Source organism: Pseudorca crassidens, chromosome 3 (genome assembly GCF_039906515.1).
Source record: "Pseudorca crassidens isolate mPseCra1 chromosome 3, mPseCra1.hap1, whole genome shotgun sequence".
Classification (NCBI taxonomy): Eukaryota; Metazoa; Chordata; class Mammalia; order Artiodactyla; family Delphinidae; genus Pseudorca; species Pseudorca crassidens.
In genome coordinates, this window is record NC_090298.1 from 169,503,635 (window position 1) to 169,521,360 (window position 17,726).

Here is a 17,726-nt window from a genome sequence, read left to right on the forward strand (position 1 = left end):
CATGCGTGTCCATGGTCTTTCTCCATCCGCTCAGGCTAGAATGGACTCCCTGTGCCGGTGAGCAAGGCCATTGTTTACGCTCCAATACACAGTGTTCAGTATCACCTCCAAATGTCCAGGGCTGAGGCAGAGGTCCGTGAGACTTCACGTGATCCAGGCGAGTCCAGTTGTCCACCTGTCACGTGGGGCCAGCTGGTGGAACTGTCCTACATCTGTGCTGTTTGCAGGGGCAGCCACTGGCCTCCTGTGTCTACTGAGCATTTGAAATGGGGGTAGTGCAAGCCCAGGACCGTTACTTTTAGCTGTAAACATATTTCCATAGTCTGATGACGCTGGTGCTGTCTTAGCAGTCAGTGCAGGCTGGGAAAATTGCCCATGTGCTCAGCTTTGTCCCATCAAAACTTCCCTGTGGTTACTGCAGTGCTGACTAGCACCCTGGGGTCTGACTTGTGCCTGGGTTGTGGGAGGAGCCTCAGTCTAACTTTCATGCTAGGAGCCGCTCTTTGAACAAACAGCAAGGATTCCTTTGTAGGATTCTCTGGATTTGGCTATTCAAACTTTACCCTAAAGATTTGTAACGTTATGCGTGGGTTATCACTCTACATGCCTGTCCTCAGGAAGGCGGATGGGGACAATGAGGTGCTGGTGTGGGGTTCCAGGCCAGGAGGGTGGCCATTGTGCTCCCAGGCTGCCCAGACCTATACCTCCACTAATATGTGTCTTGTTAAGGTATGGAAAGGGGAGGAAAAGAGCTGTAGAAACCTGATGAACGTTGCCTAGAGCCAGATGACCAAGGTCAACATCAGTGATAAGTCAGGATGATACTATGGACCCTTGATAAGGAGTGATGAAAATGGCACTGTATGGTCTTCCTAAAACCTGTCACCCCTCTTTAACCACAAGAAAGACAAATCCCAATTGAGGAAGTAGACTAATCCTCAAAACTGTCTAAGTCATCAAAAACTGGGAAGTGTGAGAAGCTCAAAGCTCAGAGGAACCTAAGGAGACGTAACTAAATGTGACGCGGGATCCTCGAACAGGAGAAGGACATTAGGGAAAAACAAGGAACTCTGAATAAAGTACAGACTGGTTAATAACGTATCACTCTTGGTTCATTAATGGTGACAAATACAAGATGTAATAGGGGAAACTGGATATGGGAGAAAGTGCTGCTTTAGCTGTGCACTGAAGTGTGCTTAGGAGTTAAGAGTGGAGGAAGGCGGTTCCCAGGTAGGAGGAAGAAAGAGCTGGTGCCATCTCAATGAGATGCTTGAGGCGAGAAGGCAAATGGTGTTGGAGTGAAAAAGGGCGGGGGGGGGGGGGTTGCACGAGGTTAGGGTGGCCAGCAAGGACCAAAAGACACAGGTCCGTGTCAGATGGTATCTGAGCTAGTTCAGCGTGGGCTTTGGGTTCGGGCCTCTCTGGGAATGAATCTCAGTTACGCCTTTGCCAGCTGTGTGACCCCGGGTGGGTTACCTAACCTCTCTGGGGTCTTGTTTCCCTAACTATAGAATGGGTAAAATATTAATGTATTTTACCTCCTCGGGTTGTTGATTGGTACGCAGTAAGGCTCAATCAATGCTAGCTGTTACCATGTATCTTGAGCTTAAAAGGAGTCACAAAACAATCCTCAAGGGGCTTCCCTGGTTGGCTCAGTGGTTAAAAATCCACCTGCCAGGGCTTCCCTGGTGGTGCAGTGGTTGAGAGTCTGCCTGCTGATGCAGGGGACACGGGTTTGTGCCCCGGTCTGGGAAGATCCCACATGCCGCGGAGCGGCTGGGCTTGTGAGCCATGGCCGCTGAGCCTGCGCGTCCGGAGCCTGTGCTCCGCAACGGGAGAGGCCACGACAGTGAGAGGCCTGCGTACCGCAAAAAGACAAAACAAAAAAAAAAGAATCCGCCTGCCAATGCAGAGGACACGGGTTCGAGCCCTGGTCTGGGAAGATCCCACATGCCGCGGAGCAACTAAGCTCTTGCGCCACAACTACTGAAGCCCGCGCGCTTAGAGCCTGTGCTCTGCAACAAGAGAAGCCACCGCAATGAGAAGCCCGCGCACCGCAACGAAGAGTAGCCCCTGCTCGCCACCACTAGAGAAAGTCCGCACTTAGCAACGAAGACCCAACACAGCCAAAAATAAATACATAAATAAAAATTAAAAAGAAAAATCTCAAGCATTAATGGCAACACCAGACCAATCTCCTAATTTGCATCTTTATGTATTTGGAATATGGTTAGCATTTTACAGAGAAGTAAACTGCCACTCAGGGACTAAAGCAGGCCAAGGGTTCACCTCACGGCTGTCATGCCGGAGCTGGGCCTTGGATTCGCATTATCTCATGCCCAAGGTAGGCAGGAATAGGGATGCAGGATTTCAGCATCCCGTCTCCCAGCTTCAGGACCCCGGTCAGAGGAGAACGGGCGGGGCGGTCCAGGGGCCGGAAGTCGGAAAGCCGACTTCCGTAAGTTTGACAGGCGTTCATTACAGCCAATCACCTGCGGGAAGCCTAGCCTGTGCCAAAGGCGAGGCAGCATTTTGGTGAGGAGGGCGGGACGCGCGAGGGCCTGGGCCTGGAAGGCGGCGGTGGGCGGGCTTCACGAGCGGCGGTCGCACTGACCAATGGGTGGTGGGCTCCACCTCTTGGGGGCGGGCCCTGGAGGGCGCGGTGACGTCGCACGGGTCGGCGCGTCGAGGCAGCCAAGGCTGCGGGGCCTGAGGACGCGGCGGCGGGCAGCGCGGCTGAGGGGCCGGTTCGCGGCGCGGGGCCGAGGAGGGTGCGGAGCGCGCTCGGTCCGAGGCTGGCGGGTTGGGGGGGCCCTTGGGGATCTTAGCGGGGGGGTACGTTTGGGGACCCGTGGGATGACTGGGCGGGAGAAGAAGCTGGGCCGGGGCCTGTGAGGGGCGTGGCGGTCTCTGGGACGCTGGAGCAGGGACGTCAGGGGCTGGGGAGATCTTTGAGGCGTCTCTGAAGGAAGCCGTCGGGGTCTGCCTTGGAGCTTGGGAGAAGGTCGGGGGAGAAGGACGATGGAGGAGACTCTCAGCTGTGGCCCTTTGAGGAGGCCCGTTGGGAGTGTGGAGACCGGGGTGGGGCCTTTGAAACCTGGAGGGGTGCCTTCGGGGACGGGGGGAGGAAGAAGTTAGCTTTGCTAGAACGGTGGAGGTCAGGGGAAGCAAGAGCGGGTCGGGGCCTTTGGAGGAGCTTGGAAACTATTGTCCAGTTCCTGGGGAATTCAGGATTGGGGGGAGCAAGAGATTACCCACAGCGCTGCAGAGGGTGTTAAGAGACCAGCCGAGGAGGAGGGGTTAGTGGGTAAGGGAAAGAGGGGTTGAGGCCGCTGATGGGTAGGGAGATGGAAGCGTGTTGGAGGTCTGGCAGGGAATCAGGGAGCCCCAGCGTTTGGGGGTGTGAAGAGTGTGGGGAACTTGCAGGAGTGTGTGGGGCTCTGGACAAGCAGGTTGGGAGAAGCCTAGGAGGGAGAGGCAGAAGAAGACTGCGGTGCTGTGTGCGGAAGCAGAGATCTGTGGCTGGGAGCTATGGGGGTGGAGGTGGCACAGCTGGGCTAACACTGACCTCGGGGCGGTGTGGTATCTAAATGAGCAGACACATGGAATTGACCCGCCCACCAATTGCAAGTGCTTTCTACAATGACCGTGGAATTTCAGCATGGTGTGATGTGAAACCTCTTTTGGGGGAGCAGGTCACTCCATTGACCTAGAAGTAATGGCTGGCATCTCACTCCTTTCTTATTTCCCTGTCTCCTCCTCCAGGGTCACGGCTAGAGGACTCCCTGAGGTCCTGTCCCCCGGGCCACTGTGACTGGGTTTGCACTGGAGTGGAAGGTGCTGGAAGGCAGACCGGCTGCTATGTCCACATTCAGGCAGGAAGATGTGGAAGACCACTATGAGATGGGGGAGGAGCTGGGCAGGTGAGTTCTCCCCTCTGATGGGGCTCCGACCAGGGGAGAGACCCGCTGTGGGGTTTTCTGGGTGTATCTCCTCTCCTGTCCTTTATCCCACTCTCCAAGAAGGGATGAGTCGATATCATGTGCTGTGGAACGAGTTTGGGCTTTGGAGTCAGTCAGTCTGGGCCTGGAATTCTTGCTCTGACATCCTCTGTGCATTTCCTTTGGGGAGAAACATAACTGAGCACAAATGGCACCTAATACGGTGCTTGGAATTGGCGTGAGAGCAGTAGATGTTGGCAGGTTTTGTTGGTGAGGGTCTGTCCCTCTCTTTAATCCTCTCTTGTGGGAGGGCAGTTGAGTCTCCCCGGCTCTCGTACGTTTCCAGGGAAGGCCTCCCGTCTGGGCCTACACCCTTGCCAATGGTTGGCATTCTTGTGGGAAAGAGCGGAGGTTTCCCGATCCAGCCAGCAGCTGATTTCCTGCTGGGCTGGGCCTTGGAGCGTCCCCTGGGAGTGCCCCCTCCCCCCACTCCCCTCAGACCTGCCAGGCACCATCCTCCCCCCCACCCCACAGAGCTTCAGACCTTATTTGGTGAGTTTGTTGCTGGCCAGCCCCATGATGTCACCAGAATGGAATGTAAATAACTGAGCCATAACTGAGCTGTTCATCAGGCCTTTGCTGAGAGAGTGTATGGGGCTCATTTAGGATTCTGAAGTCCCTCCTTTAGGAATTTCCTCCGATAGAGTGGTAGAGAATGCAGGCCGTCTCCCCACCCCCAAAAAAGTCTCAGACTCTGTTGTTGAAAATGTATTAGGACCTGCTGCTGAGAGTAGTTTGGCAAAAGTCAGCAAAAATACCATGTATGTTCCCTTTAACCCACTGATTCTGCTGCTAGGAGTTAATTCCGTGGAAGTAGTACGTACATGGACCTAAGGATCTAGGGACAGGGAGAGTTGCTATAAGGACTTTCTGTGAGCAAAAGACAGGAAGCCTCTTCAGTGCCTGTCACAGCACCATAGCCTCATCGATGGAATATTACGCAGCCATTAGAAAGAGCCTGAAAAGAAACAAAATTGAGTTATCTGTAGTGAGGTGGATGGACCTAGAGTCTGTCATAGACTGAAGTAAGTCAGAAAGAGAAAAACAAATGCTGTATGCTAACACAGATATATGGAATCTAAAAAAAAAAAAAAAATGGTTCTGAAGAACCTAGGAGCAGGACAGGAATAAAGACGCAGACGTAGAGAATGGACTTGAGGACACGGGGAGGGGAAGGGGAAGCTGGGACGAAGTGAGAGAGTAGCATGGCCTTATATATACTACTGAATGTAAAATAGATAGCTAGTGGGAAGCAGCCGCATAGCACAGGGAGATCAGCTCGGTGCTTTGTGACCACCTAGAACGGTGGGATAGGGAGGGTGGGAGGGAGACGCAAGAGCGAGGGGATATGGGGATATATGTATATGTATAGCTGATTCACTTTATTATACAGTAGAAACTAACACACCATTGTAAAGCAATTATACTCCAATGAAAATGTTAAATAAAAAAAAGAGCCCAGCAACTTGTATAATGCAAGCCTTGTAGGGAGTTTATTGAAATTTTCTAGTAGCTGTGTCAATTTTAATAATTTTTTAAATAATTAACCTTTTTTAAATTAAATTTTAAAAATTTATTTATTTGGCTGCACTGGGTCTTGGTTGCGGCACGTGGGATCTTTGTTGCGGCATGCGGGGTCTTCAGTTGTGGCTTGCGGACTTCTTAGTTGTGGCGTGCATGAGGGATCTAGTTGCCTGACTGGAGATCGAACCCAGGCCCCCTACATTGGGAGCGTGGAGTCTTAGCCACTGGACCGCCAGGGAAGTCCTAATTTTAATGATTTTAATAATGTATTTTATTTAACCCAATATGTCAAACTGTTATCATTTTGCTTGTGATCATTATAGAAATTACTAATGAAATAGTTTACTGCCTTTTATTGATGTGCACCTTTGAAATCTGGTGTGTCTTGTACACTCACAGCACATGTCAATTCGAATGGGCTGGACAGCTTCCATGTGGCCAGTAGCTGCCATCTTGGACAGCGCTGCCCTATGTAATGATCCGGAACATTCTTGGAGACACATGAGGTGAAGGATTAATGCCACAGAACACTGTGCATACTGTGCTGCAATTTGTATAAATTACAGATGTTTGGACATCTGAGTCCTGGGCTGTTTTTTTGTTACATTTCCATTCATCTGTGAAAGGCCCTGCCAGGCAGGTACTGTTATTATCCTCATTTTATAGATAAAGAAACTGAGGCTGAGAGCAGGGAAGCGTCTTGCCCAAGGCTATACAGACTAAAAGTGGCCAGGCAGGATTCAGACCTTGAGGCCACGCCCTGCCGGCTGCAAAGCCCAGGCGTGCTGGAGCCAGTGCTGGAACCAGAGGTGGGCATCCAGCTTCTTCTGCCTGTCTCGAACAAAGCACGGTCATGTTTCCTTGTCCCAAGAGTCACGGGCTGAATGAACTGGGAGTGAGTTTCTTTGTGCGCCTGTGCAGATGTGTATGGAGGGTTCTTTCCTCCTACTTCAAGTCACCTGGACAGTCTTGGGAAATAAATGAATCTGTTGTTGGTCATTGTAGACCTCCAGCCTGGCTTCCACGTCATGGAGAGCTGTGTGTGTCTGTATTCGTCAGCTCGGGCTGCTGTAGCAAAGTGCCTCAGACTGGAGGGCCTGAACAGTGGAGGTTGATTCTCTCACGGTGCTGAAGGCTGGACGTCCAAGGTCGAGGTGTCAGCAGGCTTGGTTCCCTCTGAGGCCTCTCTCCTTGGTGTGTAGACGGCTGCCTTCTCCCCATGTCCTCACATTTTCTTCCTCTGTGCATGTCTGTATCCTAATCTCCTGTCCTTATTATAATCTCCTTATAAGGACACCAGTCATACTGGATTAGGACCCACGCCAGTGATCTCATTTGTACTTAATTACCTCACATTTTGAGGTTCTGGGGGTTAGGATTTTGGGGGACACAATTCAGCACCTAACAGTGTCTTTGTCCCTCTTCCCATGAACTCTTTCTTTGTTAGTTTTTTTGTTAGTTCAGCTTGGAATAAAGCTAGAGGGGAGAAAAATCCTTGTATTTGAGAATTAGGCCACACGTCCAGTGCTTAGCAGCGTTCCTGGCACGTGGCGAACACTCAGCCCTCGAAGTTATTACCGTCAGGCGTCATCGTGGGATGGAAGGTGGACCTGGAAGAACTTGCTTGGTTGATGTCGGCAGAGGGGAGGGGGAAAGGCCTTTCAGGTGTGGGGAATGTTAGCTAAGATGTGGAGGTGGGGGCAAGAGCATAGCGTGGATTTCTGAGCGGGGGGCGAGGCTTGATCAGGGACACTTGACACTTCTCGTCTGACCTGTGCTCTTGGCTTTTATACTAGTGTTTGAGTGTCTTGTTGCTGCTGTAACAAATTACCAGAACTTAGTGGCTTAGAAGAACACCCATTTATTATCATAAAGGTCTGGGAGTCAGGAGTCTAAAATGGACCTGCAGGGCTGGTCCTTCCGGAGGCTCCAGGGCAGCATTGGTTCCTGCCTTTTCCAGCTTCTAGAGGCACCGCATCCCTGGCTCGCAGCCTCTCCTGCATCCTCACAGCCAGCAGCGCAGCATCTCCCATCTCGCTCTGCCTCTGATCCTCCCGCCTCCCTCTTACAAGGACCCTGTGATGACACTGGGCCCCCCAGGGAATCCAAGGTCATCCCCATCTCAGGGGCCTTAACTTAATTCTGTCTGTAAAGGCCCTCTGCCCCATGAGATGACGTGTCCACAGGTTCTGGGGATTCGGATGTGGACCCTTACTTAGCCTACCTTGGTTGGTAATAATTTGCACTCCCCACCTTGATCCTCACCTGCCTGAGTGTGCTCGGAGCATGTCTGCAGTGGTCTGCCGTGGGCGCCTTTGTGTCTTGATGCTCACGAGGGCAGCGCTTCAGGTGTTTGCTGGCTGCAGGTGGTCCTGGGCATCCCAGTGAGGTCCACTTACTGGGACACACCCAGTTGGGTCCCTTGGCTTTTCTGAGGGCCCTGCTGGCTTGGCAGAGGCGCCCCTCACTCGTTTCTCGTTCTGTCTGGCCTGTCCTCCCTGTGCTGTCACCAACTTAAGAGACCCCTCCTGTCCCCAAGGCCCGTCTGCACAATTCCTTCCTCTGCGTGCTCGTCCCCCATTTCCACAAGATGTCATGTAGTCACCTAGTCTCCTTTCCCTTGACCCCCAGTGGCGCCTGGTTGATGTTTCTTGTCTGGAATGTGTGCCTTCTGTCTTAGAATTAGTTTCTCTGCTCACGTGTGTGTTCATGTATCCTCTGGAGGCTGGGGTGCACGACCCATGGCCTTTGGGCCACATCCGGCCCTCACCTAGTTCAGTATGGCCCGCCCACAAACGTAGGATGGTTTTTTCCTTGTTTAAAGGGTTATAAAAACACACAAGAATTGTGACAGAGACCACATAGCCCGTAAAGCTTAAAATATTTACCCTCTGGCCTTTTTCACTCAATTCTTGAGTGAAAGCAAGTTAACGTAAGTTCCTAGATAACGAAAGAATACGGACATTGGACAGCTCCCTGGAGTGCAGTAAAGAGAGTTTCTCTTTCTCTTCAGATACCAGGGGTCTTGAGATACAAGTCACACACCATACAATTTACTCATTTAAAGTGTACAATTTAGTGATCTTTCGTACATTCACAGGGTCTTACAACCATCACCATTAAATACTTTCAGAACGTTTCCATCACTCCAAAAGGAAACCTAATCCCCATGAGCAGGCACACCCCCATTCCCTCCCCCAGCCCAACAACCAGGAATCCACCCCCTGTGTCTGTGGATTTGCCTGTTCTGGACGTTTCCCACCAATGGAATCACACCCTGTGTGTCCTTCTGTGTCTGGTTTCTCTCACTGAGCATTGTGTTCTCAGGGTCCATCCACGTTGCAGCGAGTGTCAGTGCCTCTCTCCTCTTCATGGCTGAGTGATGTGCCCGTGTGTGGAGGGACCACATTTTGTGTATCCGTCATCCGTTGAGGGACATTTGGGTTATTTCCATCTTATGGCTACTGTGAATAATGGTGCTGTGCACATTTGTGTGCAAGTTTCTGTGGAGCGATGTTCCTGGGTCCGATGGTAACTCCATGTTTCACCTTTTGAGGAACCGCCAGACTGTTTTCCACTGCGGCTGCCCCGTCTCACACTCCTACCAGCCATGCACCTGGGTTCTGGTTTCTCCACATCCTCACTCTTCTCTCTTGTTGTGAAAATGTGTGTACTTCTTTCACTCTGCCTATTGAATAAGAAGCTCTTTTTTTTTAAAGTGATAGACATCCTTTTATTTATTTATTTTTTGGCAGAGCCACATGGCATGCGGGATCTTAGTTCCCCGACTAGGGATTGGCCCCGTGCCCCCTGCACTGGGAGCATGGAGTCTTAAACACTTGCACTCCAGGGAAGTCCCTGAATAAGAAGCTCTTTTGAACTCAGTGGTTTTTTATCTTTTCTTAGATTTTAAACAATGATGAAATAACGCTGTGAGAAGTTGAATCTTATAGAGTCATATCAAATAAAAAGTAAAAACCCCTTTTCACTGCCCTCAGTCGCGCTCCTCAGAGATGTCTCTTGCTCACAGCTTGGTGTGTGTCCTTCAGACCTCTTTTCCGGCATCTACACACATAAACATACCTGTATAGGTGGGTACAGCATGTACCTTTTTTACCCAGAAAAATCTTGTTCCTTGTGTTATCCTGCAGTTGTCTTCACTGAGCCGGTCTTCACGGGTATCTGTCTTTTCTTTTCTTTTTTTAAAATTATTTTATTATTTTAACTATTTATCTTTGGCTGCGTTGGGTCTTCGTTGCTGCGCATGGGCTTTCTCTAGTTGCAGTGAGCAGGGGCTACTCTTCGTTGCGGTGCACAGCCTTCACATTGCCATGGCTCTTCTTGTTGCAGAGCACGGGCTCTAGGCACGCGGACTTCAGTAGTTGTGGCACACGGGCTCAGTAGTTGTGGCTCGCGGGCTCTAGAGCGCAGGCTTAGTAGTTGTGGCGCACGGGCGTAGTTGCTGTGCGGCATTTGGGATCTTCCCAGACCAGGGCTTGAACCCATGCCCCCTGCATTGGCAGGTGGATTCTTAACCACTGCACCACCCAGGAAGTCCATGGGTGTCTTTCTGGTCAGCACATGGAGAGTCGTTCTTTTCCAAGACTGCGAAAATTCTGCCTGACTTACCATGATGGGAGTCCAGCTCCCTTTTGATAAACGTGGAGCTGTTTCTGTTCTTTCACTGCTGCAGAAACGCCAGGTAGCCACTGTATTATGCACCAATTTGCACTCGCGTGGGAGCACCCCTGCTGGGTGGGGTGCATTCTCCAGCTGGTGGGGTGCACCTCAGCATGGCGCCAGGAGCTGGGACGAACTGTCCCAGGAGGTTGCGTCATCCGAGCGCGGCCTGGTCCCAAGAGTCCTGTGTCCCTCTCGGCGCCCACTCCCCACTCTCCCCTCCCGCTCTGTCCCTGCAGCGGCCAGTTTGCGATTGTGCGGAAATGCCGGCAGAAGGGCACCGGGAAGGAGTACGCGGCCAAGTTCATCAAGAAGCGCCGCTTGTCGTCCAGCCGCCGGGGGGTCAGCCGGGAGGAGATCGAGCGGGAGGTGAACATCCTGCGGGAGATCCGGCACCCCAACATCATCACGCTGCACGACATCTTTGAGAACAAGACCGACGTGGTGCTCATCCTGGAGCTGGTCTCGGGCGGGGAGCTCTTCGATTTCCTGGCGGAGAAGGAGTCGCTGACAGAGGACGAGGCCACCCAGTTCCTCAAGCAGATCCTGGACGGCGTCCATTACCTGCACTCCAAGCGTATCGCCCACTTCGACCTCAAGGTAGCCCCGCTGGGCCCTCAGGACAAAGCTGGGGACCAGCCTGACCAGGGAGGGTGAGGATGGGGGCCGAGAGGGTCCACCTCCCCTCGGCACAGGATGTCCTTGCCCGGGGCACTGGGGAGACGGACTGGCTCAGGCCTGGACCTGTGCGGGGTCAGCCTGCACAAACCCCGCATGCTGGGATTGGGAGGTGCTCAGGGACAACCTGGTGCTGTTCCCTGAGGTGGCGGGCCAGCAGCAGCACTGCCTCCTGCCCAGCACCCTGCCTTCCCGCCCTGCCTCCAGCCAGAGAACATCATGCTCCTGGACAAAAATGTGCCCAACCCGCGGATCAAGCTCATCGACTTTGGCATCGCCCACAAAATCGAAGCAGGGAACGAGTTCAAGAACATCTTTGGCACCCCGGAGTTCGTGGGTAAGGCCCGGTGTGGGCCTTGGGGGCACTGGAGGATTTCTAGCTGGCATGGGGTGAGGCACGCCCACTGGCCTCAGGTTTCCCTTCCTGGCCCTGGCGCTGGACACGGGGAACTTAAGGCCTGGCGTTGGTGCTGTCACCGTCCCGGCTTTCCCTGCCGAGGGCCAGCCTTGCCTGAGTGGGCACTGTCCGCTGGTTCCCCCTTAGCCATACCCGGCACCTGACCCTATCTCCCTGTCTCTGCAGCTCCCGAGATTGTCAACTACGAGCCCCTGGGTCTGGAGGCGGACATGTGGTGAGTGGGGGGTGGCGGGCCCAGGGCTGCCCTCGTTGCTTCTCCTCAGGGCATCCCCCATCTGTCCCCAGGAGCTGCCGGTCACAGCCGCAGGCCGGGGTGTAGCCTGTTCTCCTGGTCTTGGAGCTGTGGGGCAGGGGCAGGACAGACTGCTGCCTTAGAACAGGGTTGGCCGACGACCCAGGCCCATGAGCTCGGAATGGTTCTCACGTTTCTGGAGGGTGTTAAAAACACACAAACGTGTGGCAGAGACCATCTGTGGCCCCCAAAGCCCCGCTCAGCGTCTCGCCCTTTAGAGAAGGAGTTTGCCAGCCCTACCCTCGGCCACAGCAGCCCCGTCGAGGGCCCCACGTCTGTGGTGCCTTTGGGCTCTGTCCACACCGCCCCGACCCCGGCCAGTTTGAGCCTGAACAGGCAGGTGTGGTCAAAGGCGCTTCCGTGTCCAGTCCTGAGACCCTCTGAGCAGAGCGAGGGCCTTGCTGGGGGCTGTGCAGCCCCTGGAGGGAGAGGGTCCCTGGGGCTGATGGGCCTGCTGCCGACCGGGCTCTGGGCCCCCCAGCCCCCTTGGGGCTCTGGGGTTGGGGTGCTGTGCCCCTGGCTGAGCTGACCCCCATCTCTTCTGTGTGTTCTCTTCCAGGAGCATTGGCGTCATCACCTACATCCTGTGAGTACCTGCTCGGCACTTCCTGCCCCCTCCCGGGGCCCTGCTGGGTCAAGAGGAGGGTAGGGAGGCTTCTGTGTGGGGACAGCAAGTGGAAGGCAGCACCCTCAGTTCTCTGACGTGTCGCGGCACTTGGGAACTCTGGATGGATGGACGAATGCATGAGTGAATGAATGAATTTGTGCAGGAGAGAGAGGTGTGTTCAGGAGAGTTCAGAAGGCAGGGCCTCATCGTGTGAAACAACCGTGCAAGGCCCTGGGCCGGGACGGCATGTCCCCGTCATCCTCCGGCTGGCAGCTCCTAGGCATGGTGGACTCAGTCACGGGCCTGTTGGAGAGTAACTCAGCCTCCAGCCCCTCCCCTTCCTGGAGGTCAGGGGTGAGGATGAAAGTTCCATCACTGTAACCCCACTTGCTGGTTCCCTGGCCACCGGCCCCCTCCTTAGGGCCGTTCCAAAGTCACCTCAGTGGCATCAACTCAGGTGTGGTTGGAGGGGGCTTGTTGTGAACAACAAAAACACTCCTTTCATCTCAAACCCCGAGCTGTTTTAGGAAAGGGAACAAAGACCAAATATTATAACAGAAGATGCTGCCACCTTGGGTTTTAGGAAATGACAAGGGTTTTTGGATCTGTGTACTGAGGATTGGAGTGAAGACCACATACACATTTGTCACCCTAAGTCACAGCATCACGTACCCATAACCTCACAGTGTGGTGCTGTGGCCTCAGTGCAGCATGTCTGGAAGACACATGACGTCTGCAGTGTCGGCCAGGACTCCCCGCCACCTCCCCCCAAAGTTAGCCGTTTTCCCTCTAACTACTACACGCTTCAGGGAAGTGCTTCGAGGCTGTGCGTCTACGTAGCTGCCTTGAGATTCTGCAGAGATTTTGCCCACTCGTTTCAGCACCCCTCACTGGCTGGGCAGTGGAGTTTCACTGCCTCTGGTTGGAGGCTGGGCACAGTTGTGGTTGGTGGCCCGGGGCCCGGCATCGCCCTTCCTCCACGTCTGCCCCCTTTATGGGCATGGCGGAGTCGGGTGGTGGCCTGGGCAGTGGCCTTGTTGTGGGGTGACTGCAGGGATGTCCGGCCCCACTGAGCCCGGTGTCCGCCTTCCAGTTTGAGTGGCGCGTCACCATTCCTGGGAGAGACCAAGCAGGAGACCCTGACCAACATCTCGGCCGTGAACTACGACTTTGACGAGGAGTACTTCAGCAACACCAGCGAGCTGGCCAAGGACTTCATCCGCCGGCTGCTCGTCAAAGACCCCAAGTAGGAGCGCTGGGCTGGGCAGGGAGGGCCTGGCAAGGCCCCCAGGATGGGCGCTCTGGCCGAGGACAAGTAACACATCCGTCCGAGCCGCCACCTTCCTGTTATTGGGAATTGGGCGCGGCTTCTGCTTTGGGCTGGAGATAGCACAGAGGAGTTAGGTTGGCCCTTTTTTTTTTTTTTTTTTGCGGGTACGTGGGCCTCTCTCTGTTGTGGCCTCTCCAGTTGCAGAGCACAGGCTCTGGACGTGCAGGCCCAGCGGCCACGGCTCACGGGCCCAGCCGCTCCACGGCACGTGGGATCTTCCCGGACCGGGGCACGAACCCTTGTCCCCTGCATCGGCAGGCGGACTCCCAACCACTGCACCACCAGGGAAGCCCGGTCGGCCCTCTTAAGAAGCTGTCCTTAAGCTTTGAATCTGTGGCCAACGTTTGAGATAGGAGGTTTTTTATAAGATTCCAGATTAGTATTTGTTTTTTTCCCTAGAAAAAAAATCTAATTGTGCTGGCAGCACGGAGCCTTCATTCACACAGAGGTGCTCCCGTGGGCCACAGTCCTCCCCAGCCTCCTCCTATAGGTGCCTGAGTTGTGAGACCCCAGTGTTAGGTGTCAACACTGTGAATGAAACCCCTCAGAAAACATGGAGACCCTGGAGTCCGCACCCCCAGTCCCCTTGATGGGCTCCTTGTGGTTGGCCAAGCAGAGTGGAAGCTCTTCATGGTGCCTGTATTTTCACGGTCATTTCAGGGACTTGCTGCTGGGCTGGAGGGTGACTTTAGGGACTTGGGAGGGTCCCCAGGGGTGGGTGCCTGAGTCAGCCACAGGTGGGGCTGAGAGCCAGAGCTGCAGCAGGGAGAGTATGGCTCACCCCTTCCTGCTGTCTGCGTTGGGGAGGATGGTAAAGTGGCCCACGTGCAACTAACTAAGGTTGGGGGCTCTTCCAGGAGGAGAATGACCATTGCCCAGAGCCTGGAGCATTCCTGGATCAAGGTGAGGCAGTGGGGCTGCCCCCACGTAGGCATGGCAGGTGTGAGCAGCCCCTGGCATGGGGGAGGGTCCCCAGGGGAGCGGACCCGGACGGTGTGGGGTGCGGGGTGTGCATGGACGTGGTGTTGGAGCCATCTCACGGAGGCGCCGGCTGGAGTCCACGGCCCCTCTGCACGTAGCAGAGCTCCCTCCCCAGAACTTCCCAGAAAGGGGTCACCTCCAGGCCCGGGTTAGGGTTGGCAACCTCTGTAAAGAGCCAGAGAGTAATGCTTTTGGCTCTGTGGTCTGTGGCACGGCCAGGTAGTCTGCCATCCATTCTCGGCTCGGCTGTCAGAGCGTGGAAGCACCAGGAGCATGTGTACGTGAATGGGCAGGGCTGAGTGCCGACGAAAAGCGAGCGGAGGGCCGGGCGTGGGCCAGGGGGGTCTCCCCCTGCCGGCCCCCCAGTCCAAGGCACCCTCCCCTCCCGCTGCAGGCGATTCGGCGGCGGAACGTGCGGCGGGAGGACAGTGGCCGCAAGCCGGAGCGGCGGCGCCTGAAGACGGCCCGCCTCAAGGAGTACACCATCAAGTCGCACTCGAGCATGCCCCCCAACAACACCTACGTCAACTTCGAGCGCTTCTCCAAGGTGCTGGAGGAGGTGGCAGTGGCCGAGGAGGGCCTGCGTGGGCTCGAGCACAGCCGGCGCCTGTTCCACGAGGACATCGAGGCGCTGACGGCAATCTACGAGGAGAAGGAGGCCTGGTACCGCGAGGAGAACGAGAGCATCGGCCAGGACCTGCGGCGGCTGCGCCAGGAGCTGCACAAGACGGAGGCGCTCCAGCGGCAGGCCCAGGAGGAGGCCAAGGGCGCCCTGCTGGGGGCCAGCGGGCTCAGGCGCCGCTTCAGCCGCCTTGAGAACCGCTACGAGGCGCTGGCCAAGCAGGTGGCCTCCGAGATGCTATTTGTGCAGGATTTGGTGCGCGCCATGGAGCAGGAGAAGCTGCAGGGGGGGGAGTGCAGCCTCCGCTAGGGCCGCTCGGGGCACAGTGTCCTGCACCCCGGGGGGAGCCCCCCGTCACCCTGGTGTGGCCCTGGATGCGCTCCACATGGCCCAGGAGTCCACGGCTGAGGGGAGGGCTTTGGCCCGGCTCTGCACCAGGAGGATGTGGCTGATGTGGGCCTTCTCTGTGCAACCCGAGTCTTCCCCCCACAGGCCCCAGCTCAGCCCCTCCCTCCTGCATCTCGACTCTGGGGGCTTCTGGGACAGCATCACCACAGGAACTCTGCAAGAGGTTGACACCACCAAGGCAGCTCTGGCCGTGGTGGACACAGATGCCTCACACGTGGCAGGGTGTAGGGGTGGCAGCCTCCATGTGCAGGGCCTGGGTCAGCGGCTGCAGGACCTCCATGTGGTCTGAGTGCTTGGAGCCTTGGTGTGGGGACGGGGGTGTCTGAGTGCCCTGGGCTCGCCCCTGGGGCTCAGACTTGGAGGGGCCTCTGCTCGACACCCCGGCTCCTCCTGTTCTGGAGACAGATGGCTGCTCCTCCAGGGTCCGTGGTGGAGGTGGTCTCTGAGCCCAGTTCTTCAGATACCCCAGCCCCTCGCAGGGCCCCCAGCCTGGGGCTGGGCACCAGGGCCAGAGCTGAGGAGATGACGCAGCCCTCGAGGAGGTGTGGGTCTGGGGGTTGTACTGGGGGCAGTGTGTGGCAGGGCACAGCGCCTGGATGCAGTAAAGGAAACATCTGCAAAGCTGAGTCTCTACTCTCTCCCTGAGGCAGGCCCGCTGGGGGCCTGGAAGGGGGGAAGAGCTGTGGCCGCCTGGAGCCTCCTGCAGCGGCAGGCTGTGGAACCATCCCCTCCTCTCCAGCTCCCTGTCAGCGCACAGCGCTGACTCTTCGGTGGGGGTCCCACCCACTGCCCTGCCCCGTGTCACTCCCTCCCCCAGTGCTGCCTTCAGGACAGCACCTCTCGGGTGGGCCCCACGGAGTAGCTGCTGGAGGCCCGTGTTCCCAGCGTCCCCTCCCTGGAGAGCCCCAGGGCCCCTTACAAACGCCCCACCCCATGCTCTGTGCCGCCTATTTGACTGCCTCTGCTGGCCTGGTGTTTTCAGGGACTCCCTCTCCGGTGGAGGTGGAGCCTTGGAGGTGGAGCCTTGGCGAGTGCTGGCCTGGACCGCAGGGTTAAGAGGGTTTCAGCGGGCAGTGCCGCTGTGCGCCACTAGGTGCTGCCCTGGAGCGGGTTCTTGCGCCCCAGAGAGAGTGCCCTGAGAGCCAGGCTTCAGTGGAACGTGGGTCTCCGGCTGGTGGCCACTCTGAGCTCGGAGTTCTCTGCTGCTGGTTGTGTTAATTGAGGGACCCCTGTGCAGCCCCCCTTGGCCCGAGAGGAATCCTCAGGACAGAGGCCAGCCCAGGCTGAGTGCAGGGAGGAGCTGGGCAGGCGGGCAGGTACTCCACCTGTGGCCCTGGCTGGGGCTCAGGCCCAGGACCCTGCGGGGCCGAGGAGGCCTTGGGACCTAGATGTGGGCTTGGCGTGGGTGGGGGTGGGCCCGCTGTACGCCCCTCGTGAGCTCCACTGCATGACACACACACCTCTAAGCGTATGTGTGCTGCTCGGAGGCGTGTGTGTCAGCTTAGAGGAAGTGAAGCGTGGCTTCCCTGGCGTCCTGCTCGTCTCTGCTTGGGCCCGGGCAGGGGCGGCCAGCCTTGGCAGTCACCTGGTGCCACGGCCTCTCCGCCCTCTTGTGTCTCCCCCTCTCTGTCACTGCCTGCTCCCACAGCCCTGGGGGACCTTGGAGGCTGCTCCAACCTTGGGGCTCAGGTGGACTGGGCCTCTTGTTGTTGCCGTGAGGTGGAGGCGTCCAGGCAGCTAGAGTGAGTTTGGAGGGGTTTCCTGTCCCTTGGCTCCTCCTGAGACGCTGCTGGATCACATGTGGGCTGCCCTGCACCGCGCTGGGCCCGCCCGGAGGAGATGTCCTTGCCGCTCCTGCTCCCACTCGCCTCGGCCTCTGGGTCTGGAACGTGGTTCCAAAGAGGGCCCTTCTGACCCTCTTCCTCCTTCCCAGCGGCCTGCTCGACCTTCTGTTGCCTCGTTCCATGCATCCCTCCCCGCACCGGTTTTTTAAAACTAAATTTAGAAAAATTGAGATAAGGCTTACTGTACAATTCATCCCTTTTCATTTGTCTGTTTTTGACCAACAACTTCCACTTTTAAAATCTCAGTAAATTTCAGTTTGTCAAATGGGTGGACCCACTCAGGTTTCTCCAGTTGGTCTGTGATTCCTCCACAGCTGTCACCTGGTTATTAGGCCTTCAAG

The 17,726-nt window shown here is 56.0% G+C and overlaps 1 protein-coding gene across 7 annotated transcripts; it reads left to right on the forward strand.

The window, feature by feature from the left end:
• Window positions 1-2,647: 2,647 nt before the first annotated feature.
• DAPK3 (death associated protein kinase 3) lies at window positions 2,648-17,650 on the forward strand. 7 transcript variants are annotated; one of them, XM_067734215.1, is made up of 9 exons: window positions 2,648-2,771; window positions 3,766-3,923; window positions 10,445-10,805; window positions 11,064-11,220; window positions 11,467-11,515; window positions 12,153-12,179; window positions 13,294-13,446; window positions 14,388-14,433; window positions 14,906-17,650. In XM_067734215.1, the coding sequence occupies exons 2-9, from the start codon at window positions 3,862-3,864 to the stop codon at window positions 15,440-15,442; spliced, it is 1,392 nt and encodes a 463-aa protein (XP_067590316.1). In that variant the 5' UTR covers window positions 2,648-2,771; window positions 3,766-3,861; the 3' UTR covers window positions 15,443-17,650. The 7 variants fall into 7 exon arrangements, with proteins under 7 accessions (XP_067590316.1, XP_067590323.1, XP_067590319.1 ...); XM_067734222.1 differs by having other exon boundaries at window positions 11,091-11,220; XM_067734218.1 differs by having other exon boundaries at window positions 2,661-2,787.
• Window positions 17,651-17,726: the final 76 nt, after the last annotated feature.

Bases quoted from the DNA above. Each gene is read 5' to 3' on its own strand.
- DAPK3 (XM_067734215.1), top strand. From the start codon at position 3,862: ATGTCCACATTCAGGCAGGAAGATGTGGAAGACCACTATGAGATGGGG. The intron at 10,806-11,063 runs GTAGCCCCGCTG...CCTCCTGCCCAG, and splicing joins TCGCCCACTTCGACCTCAAG to CACCCTGCCTTCCCGCCCTG. The intron at 11,221-11,466 runs GTAAGGCCCGGT...CTGTCTCTGCAG, and splicing joins TGGCACCCCGGAGTTCGTGG to CTCCCGAGATTGTCAACTAC.